General features: G+C 59.5%; 3 protein-coding genes across 6 annotated transcripts; 1 reads left to right on the top strand and 2 right to left on the bottom strand.

The window, feature by feature from the left end:
- Positions 1–191: 191 nt before the first annotated feature.
- On the bottom strand, positions 192–5,855 carry HSF4 (heat shock transcription factor 4). 2 transcript variants are annotated; one of them, XM_033218738.1, is made up of 13 exons: positions 5,259–5,855; positions 4,559–4,667; positions 4,315–4,442; positions 4,091–4,215; positions 3,764–3,839; positions 3,538–3,602; positions 2,937–3,039; positions 2,560–2,698; positions 2,212–2,335; positions 1,206–1,311; positions 1,041–1,106; positions 794–863; positions 192–509 (listed from the first exon to the last, which is right to left on the bottom strand). In XM_033218738.1, the coding sequence occupies exons 1-13, from the start codon at positions 5,379–5,381 to the stop codon at positions 355–357; spliced, it is 1,389 nt and encodes a 462-aa protein (XP_033074629.1). In that variant the 5' UTR covers positions 5,382–5,855; the 3' UTR covers positions 192–354. The 2 variants fall into 2 exon arrangements, with proteins under 2 accessions (XP_033074629.1, XP_033074628.1); XM_033218737.1 differs by having other exon boundaries at positions 2,212–2,439; positions 2,560–2,684.
- A 126-nt stretch (positions 5,856–5,981) lies between these two features.
- Positions 5,982–11,255, bottom strand: FBXL8 (F-box and leucine rich repeat protein 8). Its single transcript, XM_033218742.1, has 3 exons — positions 11,123–11,255; positions 8,564–8,766; positions 5,982–7,306 (listed from the first exon to the last, which is right to left on the bottom strand). The coding sequence occupies exons 2-3, from the start codon at positions 8,713–8,715 to the stop codon at positions 6,334–6,336; spliced, it is 1,125 nt and encodes a 374-aa protein (XP_033074633.1). The 5' UTR covers positions 8,716–8,766; positions 11,123–11,255; the 3' UTR covers positions 5,982–6,333.
- Positions 10,762–16,949, top strand: TRADD (TNFRSF1A associated via death domain). 3 transcript variants are annotated; one of them, XM_033218747.1, is made up of 5 exons: positions 10,762–11,342; positions 14,477–14,635; positions 15,483–15,760; positions 15,843–16,029; positions 16,165–16,949. In XM_033218747.1, the coding sequence occupies exons 2-5, from the start codon at positions 14,485–14,487 to the stop codon at positions 16,473–16,475; spliced, it is 927 nt and encodes a 308-aa protein (XP_033074638.1). In that variant the 5' UTR covers positions 10,762–11,342; positions 14,477–14,484; the 3' UTR covers positions 16,476–16,949. The 3 variants fall into 3 exon arrangements, with proteins under 3 accessions (XP_033074638.1, XP_033074637.1, XP_033074634.1); XM_033218746.1 differs by lacking the exon at positions 10,762–11,342 and adding an exon at positions 11,384–14,356 and having other exon boundaries at positions 14,396–14,635; XM_033218743.1 differs by lacking the exon at positions 10,762–11,342 and having other exon boundaries at positions 11,384–14,635.
- The last annotated feature ends 208 nt before the right edge of the window (positions 16,950–17,157 follow it).

Here is a 17,157-nt window from a genome sequence, read left to right as displayed (position 1 = left end):
CAAAGATTGCAGCGGCGCCGCGCCAGCCCTGGATCCGGGCCTAAGCAAGGGAGCTAGACACCGGATCCCCAAGCACCTCCACCCTCCTGGGGTTCCTCTATTAAAGACCTAGTATCTGGACGCTTCTACAGTGCAAAATCACCCCCCACCCACAACTCCTGTGCTGTCTGCTCGATAGAGAAAAGAGACCGGAAACAGAAAAAAAAATGGTGTTTATGTGCAGGGTTCGTCGGGGTAGTGGAGAGAGGCCGTTAAATAGTAGGGGCTTCGCTCACTCCCGCCAGGGGGCGCCAGGAAGCCAAGAAGGATGTGCAGCCGCGGACTGGTTCCAAGCCCCTTCAGAGGCGCGGGGTCTCAGAGGGAGGGACTGGCTTCAGAGCCCAAGTAGGAGGCGGTCTGGCTCTCAGGAGTGCTGTAAATGGTTAAAGCCCCAGGCAGGCCCAGGGCTGGGCCTCCCAAGGCTGCCTGGACATCAAGCAGGAGTGGGGCCCCGAGCGTGGGGTCCTTCCCTAGGAGAAGTGGGGCTGTGCTCACCAGGGGAAAGGTTCCCCCTCCTTTCTTCAGGGAAGGAGAGCCCTGACTGCCTGCCTTCTGCTCAGTTAGGATGAAGCATCCATTCTTAACCTCCCCACTCTCGCCCAATGGTGAGGGCACGGGTGGCTCAAGGAACGCGCTCTGCAGGGCAGCCTGAACTCAGGATTTCCCTGCAAATTGCAGATTGCCCCCTCACTCAATCAAGGTAGCTCAGCCCAATTACGGCGTCCTCCCAGGTATGAGTCATCACAACCATTACCTGGGCTTGGAGAATTTAACCCCTTGACCGCCAGCTCAGGCTCACCCCGCTCTGGAACCAAGGGCTGCATCTGCGTGAGAACCGCAGGGAGCAGCTGGGGAGGGGACCTAGCAGCTGAGGGGGACAGCTGGGAAATCACTGCGGCAATTCTCCTAGAGACATGGCTCTGGCTCACAGAGAACAGCTATGGACCAGAGGGCTTGGCTCAGCCACCCCTGGCCTCTGCCCTCCCCGACCCACTTCTTACCAAGGACAGCTCCATGTCCAAGTCCATCAGGGTCCATTCTTGCCCTTGGAGACTGGGGCCTAGCACCTGAGGAGAGCTCTGGGTCAGTGGTGCCCTCTCCAGGCTCCACAGAGAGCTAGAGCCCACCAGGTCTCATGCCCCTGTTTCAGCAGAAGGGGTACTCACATCTAGAGGCCCTGCACACTCCACACTTTCTTGAGGGGGCTGAAGCAGCATCGGAGGCAGCAGACTCTCTGGGCTCCTGTCCCCGCTCTCCAGGCCCAGAGTCCCCCTGTGCAGAGAGAACTGCTTTTGAGAGAACTGCTTTTGGCCTGCAGTGTACACCCTCCATTAAGTTCCCAAGGAACCCAGATGCATCAAGATTTAAATCCCCCAACATTTAGAAAATGATAGGAGAGGACCTCCATCCTTTTTCTACCCCCAACCTCCCCACCCCTGCCATAAAGGGGCACAGAGAAAGTGCCTCTGCTTCTTACCTGGGACCTGAAGTTTGGGTGGTGGAGCTGGGGCTTTGGGACCCCTCCCCTCCCTATGTAAATGTCAATATCAATGCTTCTTTATTTTCTTTTCTGTCTCGCTCTTTCTTCTTTCTTTCCTTCTTTCTCTTTCTTTCTTTCTTTCTTTTTTTTTTTTTTTTTTGAGACAGAGTTTCACTATGTCACACAGGCTGGAGTGCAGTGGCACCATCTGGGCTCACTGCAGCCTTCACCTCCCAAGTTCAAGCGACTCTCCTGCCTCAGCCTCCTGAGTAGCTGGGACTACAGGCAAACGCCACTACGCCCAGCTAATTTTTGTATTTTTAGCAGAGGTGGAGGGGGGGGTCTCACCATGTTGGCCAGGCTGGTGTTGAACTCCTGACCTCAAGTGATCTGTCCACCTCAGCCTCCCAAAGTGCCAGGATTACAGGCATGAGCCATAATCATAGCCACCAATGCTTCTTAAACTATTGTGTACTTTACAATCACCCCAGGGAACTCATTTAATATATAGGTTCCTAAGCCCTTCCACAGATGCTGAGTGCCCTGACTGGGAGGCTCTGCTTTCCACAGGACTCTGAGGCTGGGGCCAAGAAATCAGGTGAGTATCATGGAGTCAAATGGCTAGGGAGCTTTGTGGGCTGGTAAGAGCTGTTCTATCACAGGGCTCATGGTCCAGCTGGGGCTCTGCTCACCTGTCAGGTATCTCCCTGGGATCCCCTGGTTCAGGCTGTTGGGCATTCCTGGGCCCCTCGGGGCTGAAGCTCCCTTTCCCTTCCAGGATGGCCTGCACCACAGCCACAGGCAGCGTTGGGGGGGCTGTCACGCAGAAGTCACACTCGTTTGGGGCCAGGGCCAGCCCGGCCTCGCCATCCCCCCCTGGACTGGCCGGCTCTTCTTTGAGCAGTGCCAGGCCCTTCTCCCTGCACCAGAGAAAAGCTTCAACCAGACCCTGGCACTGATTTCTCCCTCTACCCCCACAGCCATCTGGGCTGCCAGGCTCTCCCCCACAGGCCCCCCAGGGGCAGCCCTGTCCCCCTTACCTCCTGCCATCACTGGAGGGAGAAAGCCTGATCCCCTCAGGGGATGGAGAGTCTTCTGGGATGTCAGAGATGATGGGGCCCCTGGCCCTGTGAGGGCTGAGGCCCAAAGTCGTCTCTGGGAGGGGCTGTAAGTAGAAGGCTAGGCCCAGCCCTTGGCCTGTAGGTACAGGGAGAGCCAGAACCCCACCAACACCCACCTGGGCCAGGTCTAAGGGAGAAGGTTTGAGGGAAGAGGCTCAGTCCATGCTGGAGGGCCTGGGTCTGGTGGGGGGGAAGGCTGGCTTCCATCTTCTCTTCCTTTTAGGGGATGGGGAGAAGGAACAGGCTCTCCATAAGCCCAGCCATGCCCTTGGGAAGGGGGAAGAAGACAAACCTACCGACTGGATGAAGTAGGGGTCCTGCAGAAGGGCACCAGGTAGAGGACAGGTGTTGAACTTGGCAGGTGTTGGGCATGAGCTCCCCTCATCCAGCATCAGGGACCTGTGTGGTCGACCAGGGAACAGGCAGGCGTGAGGCAGGGTCAACCCCCATGCCCCTCAGCCTGCACTTCCCTCCCTCCCTCAGGCCCCAGCAGCCAAGTCAGCAGAGCTGAGGCCTGTTGCCAGGGTGTCAGTCACATGCTGGAGGTGGAAGGGGCTCCCCCCAGAGATGGGGGCCCTTTTCGGGCAGAGAGGAGAGGGAGGGAACCTGGTTTGAGCCCCAGGCCCTCAGCTGCTGGGAAGCCTTGCGGGGAGGGGCAAGGGGCTGCTGGGGCAGGAATTTGGGAATAAGGTCCTGGAATGGAAAGATCTGGGAGTGGGGGTACAAGGTGGCAGAGTTTGGGGGAAGTGGATCCTAGATGGGGTGAGGAAGCCTGTAGTGCAGGGGGAGGAATGAGGATTCCTGATGAAGGAGTTTCTGGAGGAGAAGGAGTCCTTGCAAGGGGACTTCTGGGGGGTCTTGGAAGTGGGTGTGGGCCTTCTTGGCTTTCTCACTCACAGCTTTCTCTTGCCTCCTGCATTGCTCGGCCCCGCCTGAAGCGGCCCAAAGAGACACTGGATCAGCTGAAGAGAAAGCAAAAGGTTAATTCATACTTTGGACACCCCTCCCACCCCCGCACTTCCAGGTGAGGGAAGGAGGTTTAACAGGGGCGCCGGGGGACTGGGCGGTGGAATGGGGTGTCGAGGAGTGGGAGGGAGAAGTGAGGCATGGGGGAGAGGAACACCTTGCCAATGACCCGGTGCTGCTGACCGTGGCTCTGCCGAAGTGTCACCACCTCCCTCCACAAGATCTCGTTCTGCCTGAGGAAGGGGTGGGAGGGTGCTGAGGCATCTGAGGGTTCGCCCAGTCACCACCCCCCACAGAATGGCGAGGCCGGGGACCCAGGAGACCACCCCGATGATTGGCCAACCTAGAGATCGCCCGTAAGTCTGGATGGAAGCGCCAAGGCCGGAGAGAGGAAGGGGCTGCCCAGAACCGCCTGCCGGCCAATTATGGTCTCATCCCGAACCCTCCACCCCCGTCCCCTCTTCCCCCCCCCCCGCCCCCGCACTGCCTGAGCTCCCGCAGCCGCGCCTCGGTGCTCTCCTGCACTCCCCGCAAAGCCTGCACCTCGCCCAGTAGTCGACCCAGGTCCTCCGGGCGCCAGCGGCCGTCGTCGCCGCGCAGCGCAGGCACCTGCGGGCGGGAGGCACCGTCGGGACTGGGTCGTAGGAGCAAGGCCGGCAGTCCCAGCACCCCTCCTACGCTTTGCTCATTCCCACAGGCCGCCCCCACCTTGCGCCGCACGCGCTCCAGTAGCTGCTCGCGGCCGCGCACGAAGCTCGGGTGCTGGAACTCGACGTGGTCGCGCTCCGGCCTAAGCAGGCCGCCCTGCTCGATGCTCACCACCTTCCGAAAACCGTCTGGGGAGTGGGGAGTGGGGCGTGGGGGCGTGGGTCGCCCCATCCCCGGCACCGAATCCCCCATCCCCGGCACCGAATCCCCCATCCCCGCTCCCCGCCCGGCCGTAGGGACTCACACATGTTGAGTTGGCGCACGAAGCTCGCCATGTTGCTATGCTTGAAATACTGGGGCAGCACTTCCTTGGCGAAGCGGCTCTGGTCGCTTACGAGGAAACTGGTCCCGCTCTACCAAGAACGCCGCCCGCCCACCGTGCGGGCGGAGACCAGGAGGGTGAGCGGTGCCCGCCCACGGCGAGTCCTGCGCTCCGGCGTGCGCACACACACTCACTCTGGGGTCCAGGCCTACCGCTTACAGGGACATGGGTCGAGGCCAGGCCAGAACGGGCTCCGAGGCCTAGCCTGGAGCGCTCACAGTGAGTCCCTACCCCCAGCCAGACCCTGACTCCATGCTCGGTTCTCAGAAAGGAGAGGCTAACGGGGTTCCAGCCTTGGACAGGCCCCAGCCCCGCAGTGTGCCCTGAACTAGACCAGCCCTTCCCATTTCCTGGCCTCTGTTTTCCCATCTGTCGGATGGGTGGGAACTAAATGGCCTCGAAGGTCCCTCGGGCTCTAGGTCTCCAGAAGGCAGGCTCCTAACCCTTCTTCGGCAGCAGAGGAAACCCCCGTCTCGCACGCCCCCTCCACGGTGTACTTCCCTGAATGGCTGAATCTGGGGATCCACGGCCAGTCTCAGGCGGGGGTTGGGCGGGCATGGGGGTTCACTGGCGTGGAGGGACCCCGGGACCACTGGGGGAATCGAGGGGCCCCGGCCCTCACCGGGCTCCAGCGAATCAGGTGGTCTGTGCCTGGGTCCCCCACCAGCGCCCATAGCTTGCCGAGGAAGGCAGGCACGGGGCTGGGGCCTGGCTCCGTGGGCAGCGCGGCTGGCGCTTCCTGCATGGTGCAGTCTCGGCCCGGCTCAGCGCTCGGGCCCGGCCGCTGCGGGCTCCTCAAAGCCGCGGAAAGTGCTGCGTTTGCCGCCCGCTCCGCCCCACTCCGCCCCGGGGCGCCGGGTCAGGCGGGGGCCACGTGCGAGCCCGCGGGGCGGGGCTGGGACAGCGGCCGAGGCACCAGCAGGCAGAAAAGGCTGGCTGGATGTGATGTGTGGAGTGGAGTGGAGTGGGGGGGTGGGGTGGGGCGAGTGGGAGACTTGGGTTCGAGTCCCACCCTTTTCAGTCCCTCTATTTCATTCCCTGTTCTACGGGAGAAATCGCCGGTGTGCGACCTGGTGTGGGCTGGGCAAGTGCTAGAAGGTAATGGCCAGAGGCACAGTGAAGCCCCAGGCAGGGCAAGCAGATAGGAAGGTGGGGGTCCCGCCCAAGCCCTTGGACGTAGTCATTCCAAGGGTGCGAGTGTCCCGCCCCTGACCCCCCGTAGCTGTGTCAGTCCAGAGGACCCTGAGGAAACCCCACCTCTGCCCGGATGGCTCCTCTCGTCTCCCGTGCGTTCCCTGCCCTTTCCTTTCAGATCCGACCCCGCCTTTAATAGGACTCTCAGAAACACTGCAGAATTTGTTTATTTCACACTCACCCCTGAAGCCCGGCCCGCGCCCGTGCCCTCCCTCTCCCCGCGCCAGGGCCGCAGAGATGCAGAGTCCGCAGAGGGGTGGAGGCAAGAGAGGGGGGCAGTGTGTCCAGGACCGAGCGGGAGGGGCGTCTGCAGAGGGTGATAGCAGCGAGTGGTCTGAGAGCGCCCAGGACTGGTCCCGATGCCATCACAGTTCCTAACTCCGTAAAGACCCGGGGGGGCAACAATCCCGAAAGAAGGCTCTAGCAGTCGGGGCGCGCCTGGGCACATCCGTCCCATCTTGGAGCGCTTACGTCTGCGGGGACGGGGAAGAGAAGTCGCCCAATCACGCCACGAGCGTGGGCCGCCAGGGATGCGGCTCGCGCGTGAGCTTGAGGGTATAGGTGCGCAGGCGCGGACAGTGCGCGCGGAAGGCGTCCAGCACCGAGTGGCTCACCACGCAGAAGCAATGCACCTCGCGCAGAGCCGCGCAGCGCGCCGCCAGCTCCTTCAGCGCGGCGTTCAGCTCGGCTGAAGCGGCTGCGCGCACCTCGAGCACGCACAGGGTTGAGGCGTAGTGGTGCGCTGCGAAGCGCACTGGGCCTACGGTGTCGCCTGAGAGGTTGAGGCGCAGAGCAGCCACGGGGATCGCTGGCTGCAGGACGCGCGTCACGCTCTCAAAGGGCAGCGCGGGCTCCAGCTCTAGCTCCACTGCCAGCCCAGGGTGGCGGCGGTGCAACGCTGCCCAGGCTTCGTTGGGCAGCGGGGACGCGCGTGCATCCTCGGGGCACGCGCACCGCAGAGCCAGGAGCGCGAAAGGCGCGCGGTCTGGCGCCGCCAGCGCTTCGAGGATGGCGTGCGACAAACTGGCCAGGTGCAGGCCGAGAGCGCGCAGGCGCGGGCAGGCCTCCAGTAGCTCGAGCACTGAGCCGGGACCTACGCTGCCCACTAGGGTACTGTTGTCCAGAAAAAGGCTGTGGAGCTCGGGACAGCCGCGCGCCGCCTGCAGCACTAGCGCGTCGTCCAGTGTGAAGGGCAAGCACCGCAGGTCGAGGTGGCGTAGCTCGCGGGCCGCCCCGCACACAGCGTGCACAGCCTCCAGGACGTCGCGGCCCGCGTCGAAGAGCGGCTTTTCTCCGCGGCACTCTAGGCACAGGCCTCGCAGCCCCAGGGCACGGCCCGCCAGAACCATCAGCAGCTCGATGGCCGCCCGGCGGCTCGCCTCCCTCGATGGCTCAAATTCCAGCCATAGGTTGTGAACGTGGTCCAGGCAGGCGGACAGATAAGGTGGCAGCATGCCTTCCAGCTCACATTCGCAACTTGAGTTAGAACCGTGCAGAAAAGGCCTCGGCTGAGTCCCCGCGACCAGGGAAGAACCCTCTATCCACCCCTTAGCTGGGATTCCAGCTGCCATCCCATTTCCTGCCTCCCTCCCCACGTCTCTGTCCAGACCACCACTGTTGCCCCAAAGGAGGGAACTCACATCCTATCCTTTTAGAAGATTTTAGTGGCGTCTGCCACAGGATGAAACCTGGACATGGAGAGCCAATGATATTTTAGGAACTGGACTTTCTCAGCTGTTTCTAAGAAGTCTTGGCGTGGTTCGAATTCAGCCCCTGACATTCCCTAGCTGAGTGATCTGTGGGAAGTGATTAAGTCTGTCTGCCTCAGCTTCCTATCTGGGCAATGGAGGTAATGATAATACCTATTTACCACACAGATTTTCGTAAAGATTAAATCAGTTAATATATGTAAGGCACTTAAAAACAATGGTTGGTTTATATTAGGTAGTCAATACATGTCAGCAATTATTATTATTACTATTATTATTATTTTGAGATAAAGTCTCACTCTGTCGCCAAGCTGGAGTGCAGTGGCGGGATCTTGGCTCACTGCAACCTCCGCCCTCCGGGTTCAAGCGATTCTCGTGCCTCAGCCTCCAAAGTAGCTGGGATTACAGGCGCCCGCCACCACACCCGGCTAGTTTTTGTATTTTAGTAGAGACGGGATTTCAGCATGTTGGCCAGGGTGGTCTCAAACTCCTGACCTCAGGTGATCCACCCGCCTCGGCCTCCCAAAGTGCTGGGATTACAGGCATAAGTCACCGCACCCTGCCAGCAATTATTTTGTTTGTTTGTTTGTTTGTTTTGAGACAGAGTCTCGCTCTGTCGCCTGGGCTGGAGTGCAGTGGCCGGATCTCAGCTCACTGCAAGCTCCGCCTCCCGGGTTTACGCCATTCTCCTGCCTCAGCCTCCGAAGTAGCTGGGACTACAGGCACCCGCCACCTCGGAGTAGCTGGAACTACAGGCACCCGCCACCTCGCCCGGCTAGTTTTTTTTGTATTTTTTTAGTAGAGACGGGGTTTCACCGGGTTAGCCAGGATGGTCTCAATCTCCTGACCTCGTGATCCGCCCATCTCGGCCTCCCAAAGTGCTGGGATTACAGGCTTGAGCCACCGCGCCCGGCCGCAATTATTTTTTAATATGGGGGAGTCAACTTGAATCTCTACCTAGCCCACGACTCCACAGAGAAGGCGAGTGGGCCATGGAGAGGGGAGTGTGGAGGAGCAGGCTCACCTGATTTTTGTGTGGTGCCACACGGTGCTGCAGGTAGCAGCGGCGGCCCAGGCCCTGCAGACCCTGGCGGCGGCAGCACGGTCTCTCAGGGGCAGGTGGCGGAAGATGAGTGCCAGCACCTCCTCTGGCAGTCCCTCTCCAGTCTCGGCCATGGCCCGGATCCGGCTGGGGTGGGAGGATCCGCCACTCCCAACAGCTCCGGCCTGGAGAGAGAGGGACGTCTCTGGGCTCAGGAAGGCGCAGTGTTGCGGGAAGACCCATCTTAGGTGTACAAATGCTTGTGGCCTGAGTAACTGAGGGCCTCTCAGACAGCGTGGGGCATCAGATAACTGCTTTGTGAACACTTGCTCACAAAGCAGATTTCACAGCCTCACCTACTAAATCAGGCTCTCCGGAAAGGGTAAGGCCCAGGAATCTGCATTTCAACAAGTCCCCGGTGACTCCACAGGTTCCACATTGAGAACTCACCCCCCAACCTTTTTTTTTTTTTTTTTTGAGACGGTGTCTCCCACTTTACCCAGGCTGGAGTGCAGTGGCGCAATCACAACTCACTGCACCCTCTGTATCCCGGGCTCAAGCAATCCTCCCACCTCAGCCTCCCGAGTAGCTGGGACTACAGGGGCACGCCACCACACCTGGCTAATTTTTGTAATTTTGTTGCAGATACGAGGTCTCGCTTTGTTGCCCAGACTGACCTCGAACTCCTGGCCCGCCTCGATCAAGCGAACGCCCGCCTCGGCCTCCCAAAGTGGTGGGATTACGGGGATGAGCCACGGCGCCCGGCCTGAGACACCCCTTCTTAACCCCGCCGGTTAGTAGAAAGTGACTACAGGGTTAATAAGGCGGGAGCGTTAAAGTAGACTTTTCCTTGTCAGGGACCATGAGCCAATCAGGAAGCGAGGCGTGGGCGGGGCAAAGCTGGATCCGCCCCCAGAGGGGAGGCTCTTTCCCCGCCTCCTTCCCCACCTCCGCCTAGCGGGGGAGATGTCCTGGTTGCTTCCTAAGACAGCCCCACAGGATGAAAAAAAACTTGGGGCTCTGGGACCTGACGGTTCTGGTGCCTGAGGGGCTCAATTTTCAAATGCCGACCCCTGAGCAGCCCTGGCTCCCGCTGGGCAATTTGGGTTGGCTGAAACTCCGCAGACCCACCCTGGAGAGCAGCCTTTAGAGGGGGATGGGTTATTGGAAAGTGTGCGTCCTCTTTGAAGTTGCTAATCTTGTTTGTTTGTTTTTTCTTTTTGTTTTGTTTTGTTTTGAGACGGAATCTAGCTGTGTCGCCCAGGCTGGAGTGCAGTGGCGAGATCTCGGCTCACTGCAACCTCCGCCTCGCGGGTTCAAGAGATTCTCCTGCCGCGGCCTCGCGAGTAGCTGGGACTACAGGCGCGCGCCACCACGTCCAGCTAATATTTGTATTTTTTTTTTTTTTTTGAGACGGAGTCTCGCTCTGTCGCCCGGGCTGGAGTGCAGTGGCCAGATCTCAGCTCACTGCAAGCTCCGCCCCCCGGGTTTACGCCATTCTCCTGCCTCAGCCTCCCGAGTAGCTGGGACTACAGGCGCCCGCCACCTCGCCCGGCTAGTTTTTTGTATTTTTTATTTTTTTATTTTTTTTTATTTTTTATTTTATTTTTTTTTTTTTTGAGACGGAGTCTCGCTCTGTCGCCCAGGCTGGAGTGCAGTGGCCAGATCTCAGCTCACTGCAAGCTCCGCCTCCCGGGTTTACGCCATTCTCTCGCCTCAGCCTCCAGAGTAGCTGGGACTACAGGCGCCCGCCATCTCGCCCGGCTAATTTTGTATTTTTTAGTAGAGACGGGGTTTCACCGTGTTAGCCAGGATGGTCTCGATCTCCTGACCTCGTGATCCGCCCGTCTCGGCCTCCCAAAGTGCTGGGATTACAGGCTTGAGCCACCGCGCCCGGCCAGTTTTTTGTATTTTTTAGTAGAGACGGGGTTTCACCGTATTAGCCAGGATGGTCTCGATCTCCTGACCTCATGATCCGCCCGTCTCGGCCTCCCAAAGTGCTGGGATTACAGGCTAGAGCCACCGCGCCCAGCCAATATTTGTATTTTTAGTAGAGATGGGGTTTCACCATATTGGCCAGGCTGGTCTTGAACTCCTGATCTCAGGTGATCCACCTGCCTCGGCCTCTCAAAGTGCTGGGATTACAGGCGTGAGCCACTGCGCCCGGCCGCCAATCTTGTTTTAAGGCTCCTGAAGATTTGCGTACACAAGGCTTCACACTACTCTACAGTTAATGTTCCCACATCTTCCAGGCTAACAGTTTCTCCCGGAATTTGTGCCACGTGTTTCCTGGGGCTTCAGATACGCTCGGCCGGGCTTGTACCTGGGACACATGGGCACCCCGTTTTGAGTGCCCACTGGTAGCAGCGATCTTGAAGCCGGATCCCCAGGGGCACCGGAAAATCTGGTCTCCAGGGGGCGCTCCCTTGATCTACCGAAATCTGGCAGCTCTCGCTCTTTCGAGCCCCCGGCCTCGTAAGAATCGCAAACCCCCAAAGTCCCGGTCTTCCTGCCGTCTAACCTTGGGCGCTGGTGTCTTACCTGCTCAGCTGACCAGATGGGCTTTGCCCGGGACAGGCGACTGGCAGCAGAGGGCAGCGGGCGGGAAGCAGCCACAGGGAGCCCGCCGAGCAGGACGCGCGGGCGGACTGGGAGGCTCGGGCTAGGGCACCGCCCCAGCGCCTCCGCGCACACCCGGAAGCGGCGCGAGTAGAGCGGAGCCTGGCGGGCGTGGGAACCCAGGCCCAGCTGAGGCGGCCAGGTTAGTGCAGCGGGTGGGTGGGTGGGCTGCCCGGTGCGGGCGGGAGCGGAGGTGGATCTTGGCTCCGAAGCGTGGGCGCGGCGCAGATGTCACCGGCGGCTGCTCCAGCCAGCTGGTGGCGGCGGCCTATTGGGCTGTTCCCGTGGGAGGCGGGGGGCGGTACTGAATTTGGCCCCCGCAGGCTCCTCGTCCCTGCCAGCGCTTTCGAGGGGCAGTAGGGCCCTGCAGGAGAGAGGGTGGGGGAGGAGGGGTGGTTCTGAACACCTCCTTGAGCGGAGACCCCGCTGTCCACCCCAGCCGATCGCACGTGCGAAACCCCAGCTTGAGGGTGGGCTAGTGGGAGCCTGGGAAGCTCCCCTCCAGCGCTCGGGAGCTGCGTAGCTGAGTAGGGGGTGTGCCCGGTGGGTCGCAAGGAGTCACAGGCTTTCATTTCTGGGCCACGCCCACAGGCTGTCCCTGTCCACCCAGCCAGAGGTGGGGCTGCCCCCGGGACTGTTAAGTGTTCAAGGGGCACCGTGCGTGGCTCGTCCCTGGAAATAGGGGCAGACGTTGTTAGGTCGGTACCCAAGTGCCCCACAGTCTCTGGCCACCAAACGTTCTCAGGACCCAGCCTGGAAGCCTTAGCCCCGCCCAAAAAGGGACGACTCCGGGTGGGTGGGGCGCGGGGCTTCCCAAGGAGGGGCTTCTGTGAAAGAACACGTTAGAAGAGCTGCCAATCGGCGGATGCGAAACTAGGGCCCTGGCCTCTTTACCCTGTTAACTCGACCTCCAGCCTGGCTTACCTCCCCCATCGGTCTGGTACTAGTGGGTGTGAGGAAGCATCCCCAGTCTCCAGGTTCCCAGTACTCCCCGCCTCCCCCCACTCCCCTGCAGACCTGATGGGCAGACACTGGTCCCGTTTGGTCCCCACTTCCACCCCTTGGGGTGGGACCACAACCATCGGGTCAGCACTCCCAAGTCAAGGGGCTGGGAAGAGGTGAAAGAGGAAAGAGGGAACTCTCTCCTACTCCCCAGGCCACTTTCCTAGGACTCCCCCTTATCTCACCTCCGTGGCTGGCTCCCTATCATCGACCCACTTGTCACCTGCAGAGTTTCTCATTTTTTCTTGGTTTGCTTTTAAAGAAAACAAATTTATTTTGCTCTTTTAATACAAAGAAAATGTGTCTACTTCACATAAAACAGAAAATATTGCTAAATACAAAGAAAATAAAAATCATCCACAATCCTTCCCCACCCCCACCTACCTCCCTCCATCCTGCCCAGAGATAAACAAAATGCAAATTTCCTGTTACTATCCAGACTGTGGTTTGGCGTAAGTACACAGTATTAATGTTTTCTATGAAAAGATTAGGAGGCCAGGTGTGGTGCCTCACACCTGTAATCCCAGCACTTTGGGAGGCTGAGGTGGGCAGATCGCTTGAGCCCAGGAGTTTGAGACCAGCCTGGGCAACATGGTGAAACTCCATCTCTACGAAAAATACAAAAACTAGCCAGGCTTGGTGGCGCATGCCTAAAGTCCTAGCTACTTGAAAGGCTGAGGTGAGAGGATTGCTTGAGCCAGGAAGGTCAAGGCTGCAGTGAGCCGTGATAGTGCCACTGCACTCCAGCCTGGGTGACAGAGCAAGACCCTGTCTCAAAAACAAGAAAATTTAAAAAACAAAGGTCGAGAGTAGTGGCTTACTCCTGTAATTCCAGCACTTTGCGAGTCCAGGGGGATAGCTTCCTGTTCCTCATGTAAACAGATGGCAGCTGGGGCCACCCCATCTGTCCTGCCCTATAGCTAACACTCAACACTCCTCCTAGCCTACCATATATAAACCCTGATGACTGGAGAGTGCAGGGGTGTGACTGATGGGGCAGGGCCTTGATCCCATGATTCTAGGAAAAGGGTAAGGTGGGGAGAAAGGGGGAGGGCAGTTTCTTGCTTGCTGTCTCATGGGGTAGTAACTGGGAGACCACTGAGCTGTGGGTCAGTGCAGTGGTTCCCTGGCTGGGAATTTTGCCTTGGCTGGTCCAGGGCTAGGTTTTTGTCAGAAGATGGAGGAAGGAGATACTATGCTAGCACCAAGGGGCCCTGGCTTTTTCTGGACAGGGAAGGAATAGAACAATTTATGTTGGGAATGACCAGAGCCGAACTCCAAGGGCTTTATAACAAAAAAGAATTATTTAGCTCACATAACTGAAAAGTCCAAGGTGCAGTGGCTTCAGGAACAGCTAGATCCAGGGGCGTAGTATGGTTGGGAGTGCACTGCTCCATCTCTTGACTATTTCTTTCTGTGTCAGCTTCATTCCCAGCCAGACTCTTCCCAAGCAGTATTAAAGGAGAGCTACCTCTTCCTTCCAGTTCAGCCCCAAGGGAAGGGAAAGTAGTGCCTCTTTCCTATTGGCTCAACCAGAGTTGCAGGGTTGATTCTCATGGGTCCAACTTAAGTCCTACAGCCTGCCCTGAACTAATCACTGCAGAAATGTGAATGGAATGTGCAGATTAGCCAGGTCTGGTGCACAAGCCTGACCTGGCACTAGGGAGTGGGACACAGGCACATGGATTGAGAAGAGGGAGGAGGGAAGTCCCTAAGGTAAGTCAGGCTTTCGGGAGGGAATCTGGGTAGATGCAAACTACAGGTGTCCTTCGAAGTGAAGACAGGAGGTTTAGTCTTAGGCTGAGGTCCTCCAAAGATGCTGGGCTCAAGTCTACTCAGAAGGCAAGGCCAGGACGATATGGGTCTTGTTGGCTTTGGGGCATGAGCACCATCCAGCATGAAGATGTCTCTTGTCCATGTTGGTAAGAGAGACACACAGGCCTGAGGAGGAGGCAGAGAGGCCCCATTGCAGGATCTGCCTCTGCTCCCCCTCCACTGTGACCCTGGGCTCTTTCGCTGAGAAGGCAGTGGAGGGACAGTCCTCACTGCAAGCCTGGGGTGGGCGGGACTCAGTACAGAGCCAGGAGCTCAAGGGGCTTCCTGTGAGATGGTGAACTCCTGTCCCAAGTATGCCAACCAGTGGTGGGGACAACTGAACCATGTGGGACTTGAGGTTACTGTGGTGGGGACAGCTGAACCACGTGGGGCTGGACGGTTGTCTCCAGGGCAGAGGGAAGGGGGATGAACTGGATACCCGACTGTCTGCATCTCCAGGAGGTGAGATGGCAGCTGGGCAAAATGGGCACGAAGAGTGGGTGGGCAGCGCATACCTGTTTGTGGAATCCTCGCTGGACAAGGTGGTCCTGTCGGATGCCTACGCGCACCCCCAGCAGAAGGTGGCAGTGTACAGGGCTCTGCAGGCTGCCTTGGCAGGTGCGTGGGTGGGTGGGCATATGGAGAGGAAGGGGTGGCCTGGGGCATTTTGTGGGTGGGCCTGGGTTAGCCACTTTTAAGGAGAAGATTTAGGGTGGGAGGAGCAAGATGGAGGACCCCTGGCTGTGCAGACTCTCTTCTCTGCTTGTGGCATGACCTTGACGGTAGACGTGTGTCCTCGTCTATGATTTACCTATTTGTGCACTAATGTCTCTTGCTCCATCCCCGCCCCCCTCCACCAGCCGGCTCACTCCTTTCTACTAATTGTGGATCTCTCTCCTCTTTTCCTCTCTTACTGCAGCACTCCTTGCTCAAGACCCCTCCCCAGTACCTACCCTTCCAGGCCCCCCTTTCCCATCTTAGGGCAGAGGCCACAGGAGGCTGAAGCGGGTTGGGGGATCTGTTCATGGCCTCAGAGCGGCGACAGCCGCCGCTCTTCTTCTTGAGCAGTGGGAGCCGCGCTTGTTGGAGGCTGAAGACCTGAGACCTCCCGCCCTCCTCTGCCCTGCTGGCCGCCTACCCAGACGGCTTGGTTGCCCAGGGCACACGCCCCCTTTTCTGTGCTTCGAAGTCCCTCTCTTTTGTCAACCCTCATTTGGGGCGTGGAAGCTGGGACTAGGTGGCACCCACTCTGTCTTGGGGTGCTCCCTGTGACAGGTCCTGGTCTTCTTTCTGGGTTGTTGCTGTTTGTATCCCAATTTTGCTTCCCAGCTGGGTACTCTGGGGTACCTGCACCCTAGGTCGGGATGGGACGCGGGGCTTCACCACGGGCTTCACCCCTCCTCCGGCCGTTTGGAGAACGACCGAGCTTGGGGACCGCCAGGCGCCTGACTGCCCGCCTCCGCAGAGAGCGGCGGGAGCCCGGAAGTGCTGCAGATGCTGAAGATCCACCGCAGCGACCCGCAGCTGATCGTGCAGCTGCGATTCTGCGGGCGGCAGCCCTGCGGCCGCTTCCTCCGCGCCTACCGCGAGGGGGCGCTGCGCGCCGCGCTGCAGAGGAGCCTGGCGGCCGCGCTCGCCCAGCGTTCCGTGGCGCTGCAACTGGAGCTGCGCGCCGGCGCCGAGCGGCTGGACGCTTTGCTGGAGGACGAGGAGCGCTGTTTGAGTTGTATCCTAGCCCAGCAGGTGCGGCCGGGCTGGGGTCAGGATGGTGTAGGGCGGGAATCCACGGCTAAGTCCCCCGTGACTGCACGCTCCCTTCCCCTAGCCCGACCGGCTCCGGGATGAAGAACTGGCCGAGCTGGAGGATGCGCTGCGAAATCTGAAGTGCGGCTCGGGGACCCAGGGTGGCGACGGGGAGGTCACATCGGCCCCCTCGCAGCCCCCGGTGCCCTCTCTGCCGGAGGTGAAGCCGCCACCTGCCCAGACTTTTCTGTTCCAGGGTCAGCCTGTAGGTGAGGCACAGGTGGAGAGGCAGGGTCACCAGGAGGTTGGAGTCTGGGGAGGGGCAGGGGTCGTTGCCGGGTGGGGATGGGTGGGACCGGCGCTGGAGGTCCCCGCCCTCACCCGGCTTCCCACTCCCTCCGCAGTGAACCGGCCGCTGAGCCTGCAGGACCAACAGACGTTCGCGCGCTCCGTGGGCCTCAAATGGCGCAAGGTGGGGCGTTCGCTGCAGCGGGGCTGCCGGGCGCTGCGGGACCCGGCGCTGGATTCGTTGGCCTACGAGTACGAGCGCGAGGGACTGTACGAGCAGGCCTTCCAACTGCTGCGGCGCTTCGTGCAGGCCGAGGGCCGCCGCGCCACGCTGCAGCGCCTGGTCGAGGCACTTGAGGAGAATGAGCTCACCAGCCTGGCAGAGGACTTGCTGGGCCTGACCGATCCCAATGGCGGCCTGGCCTAGACCAGGGGTGCAGCCAGCGTTTGGGAGAACCTGGATGGCCCTAGGGTTTCTTCTGCTGCTATTGCTGAACCCCTGTCCATCCATGGGACCCTGAAACCCCATTTGGCCTATCTGCTGGACCTGCTGGGGCAGAGTTGATTGCCTTCCCCAGGAGCCAGACCAGCACCCACTGAGCCTGCTGGGGGTGCACCATTGGGGATTCTGCCTCAGGTACTTTGATAGAGTGTGGGGCTGTGGGGACCTGCTTTGGAGATCAACCTTTCTCCCACCCAGAAGCGGAGCTTACAACCAGCCCTTACAGTTTCACTCATGAAGCACCTTGACCTTTGGTGTCCTGGACTTCATCCTGGGTGCTGCAGATACTGCAGTGAGGTAAAACACGAATCAATCCTGCCTGCCCCCAGCTCACACTCAGCGTGGGACCCCGAATGTAAAGCAATGATAATAAAGTATAACACGGGTTTTGATGTGAGACATACAAGTAGTAGTGGCTTACACCTGTAATCCCAACAATTTGGGAGGCAGAGGCGGGAGGATTGCTTGAGCTCAGGAGTTTGAGACCAGCCTGGGTAGTCCCAGCCACTTAGAAGGCTGAGGTGGGAGAATCCCTGGAGTGTGGAAGGTTGAGGCTGCAGTGAGATGTGATTGAGCCACTGCACTCCAGGCTGGGTGACAGAGTGAG

This window comes from Trachypithecus francoisi, unplaced genomic scaffold (assembly GCF_009764315.1).
Source record: "Trachypithecus francoisi isolate TF-2019V2 unplaced genomic scaffold, Tfra_2.0 Lachesis_group10, whole genome shotgun sequence".
NCBI lineage: Eukaryota > Metazoa > Chordata > Mammalia > Primates > Cercopithecidae > Trachypithecus > Trachypithecus francoisi.
This window is presented reverse-complemented; position numbering and strand designations above follow the sequence as displayed.

Bases quoted from the DNA above. Each gene is read 5' to 3' on its own strand.
- HSF4 (XM_033218737.1), bottom strand. From the start codon at position 5,381: ATGCAGGAAGCGCCAGCCGCGCTGCCCACGGAGCCAGGCCCCAGCCCC. The intron at 4,443-4,558 runs GTGAGTCCCTAC...CCCACTCCCCAG, and splicing joins CGTGCGCCAACTCAACATGT to ACGGTTTTCGGAAGGTGGTG. The intron at 4,216-4,314 runs GTGGGGGCGGCC...TCCCGCCCGCAG, and splicing joins TGGAGCGCGTGCGGCGCAAG to GTGCCTGCGCTGCGCGGCGA.
- FBXL8 (XM_033218742.1), bottom strand. From the start codon at position 8,715: ATGGCCGAGACTGGAGAGGGACTGCCAGAGGAGGTGCTGGCACTCATC. The intron at 7,307-8,563 runs GTGAGCCTGCTC...TTCTAACTCAAG, and splicing joins TGGCACCACACAAAAATCAG to TTGCGAATGTGAGCTGGAAG.
- TRADD (XM_033218743.1), top strand. From the start codon at position 14,362: ATGTGGGACTTGAGGTTACTGTGGTGGGGACAGCTGAACCACGTGGGG. The intron at 14,636-15,482 runs GTGCGTGGGTGG...CCGCCTCCGCAG, and splicing joins TCTGCAGGCTGCCTTGGCAG to AGAGCGGCGGGAGCCCGGAA. The intron at 15,761-15,842 runs GTGCGGCCGGGC...CCCTTCCCCTAG, and splicing joins GTTGTATCCTAGCCCAGCAG to CCCGACCGGCTCCGGGATGA.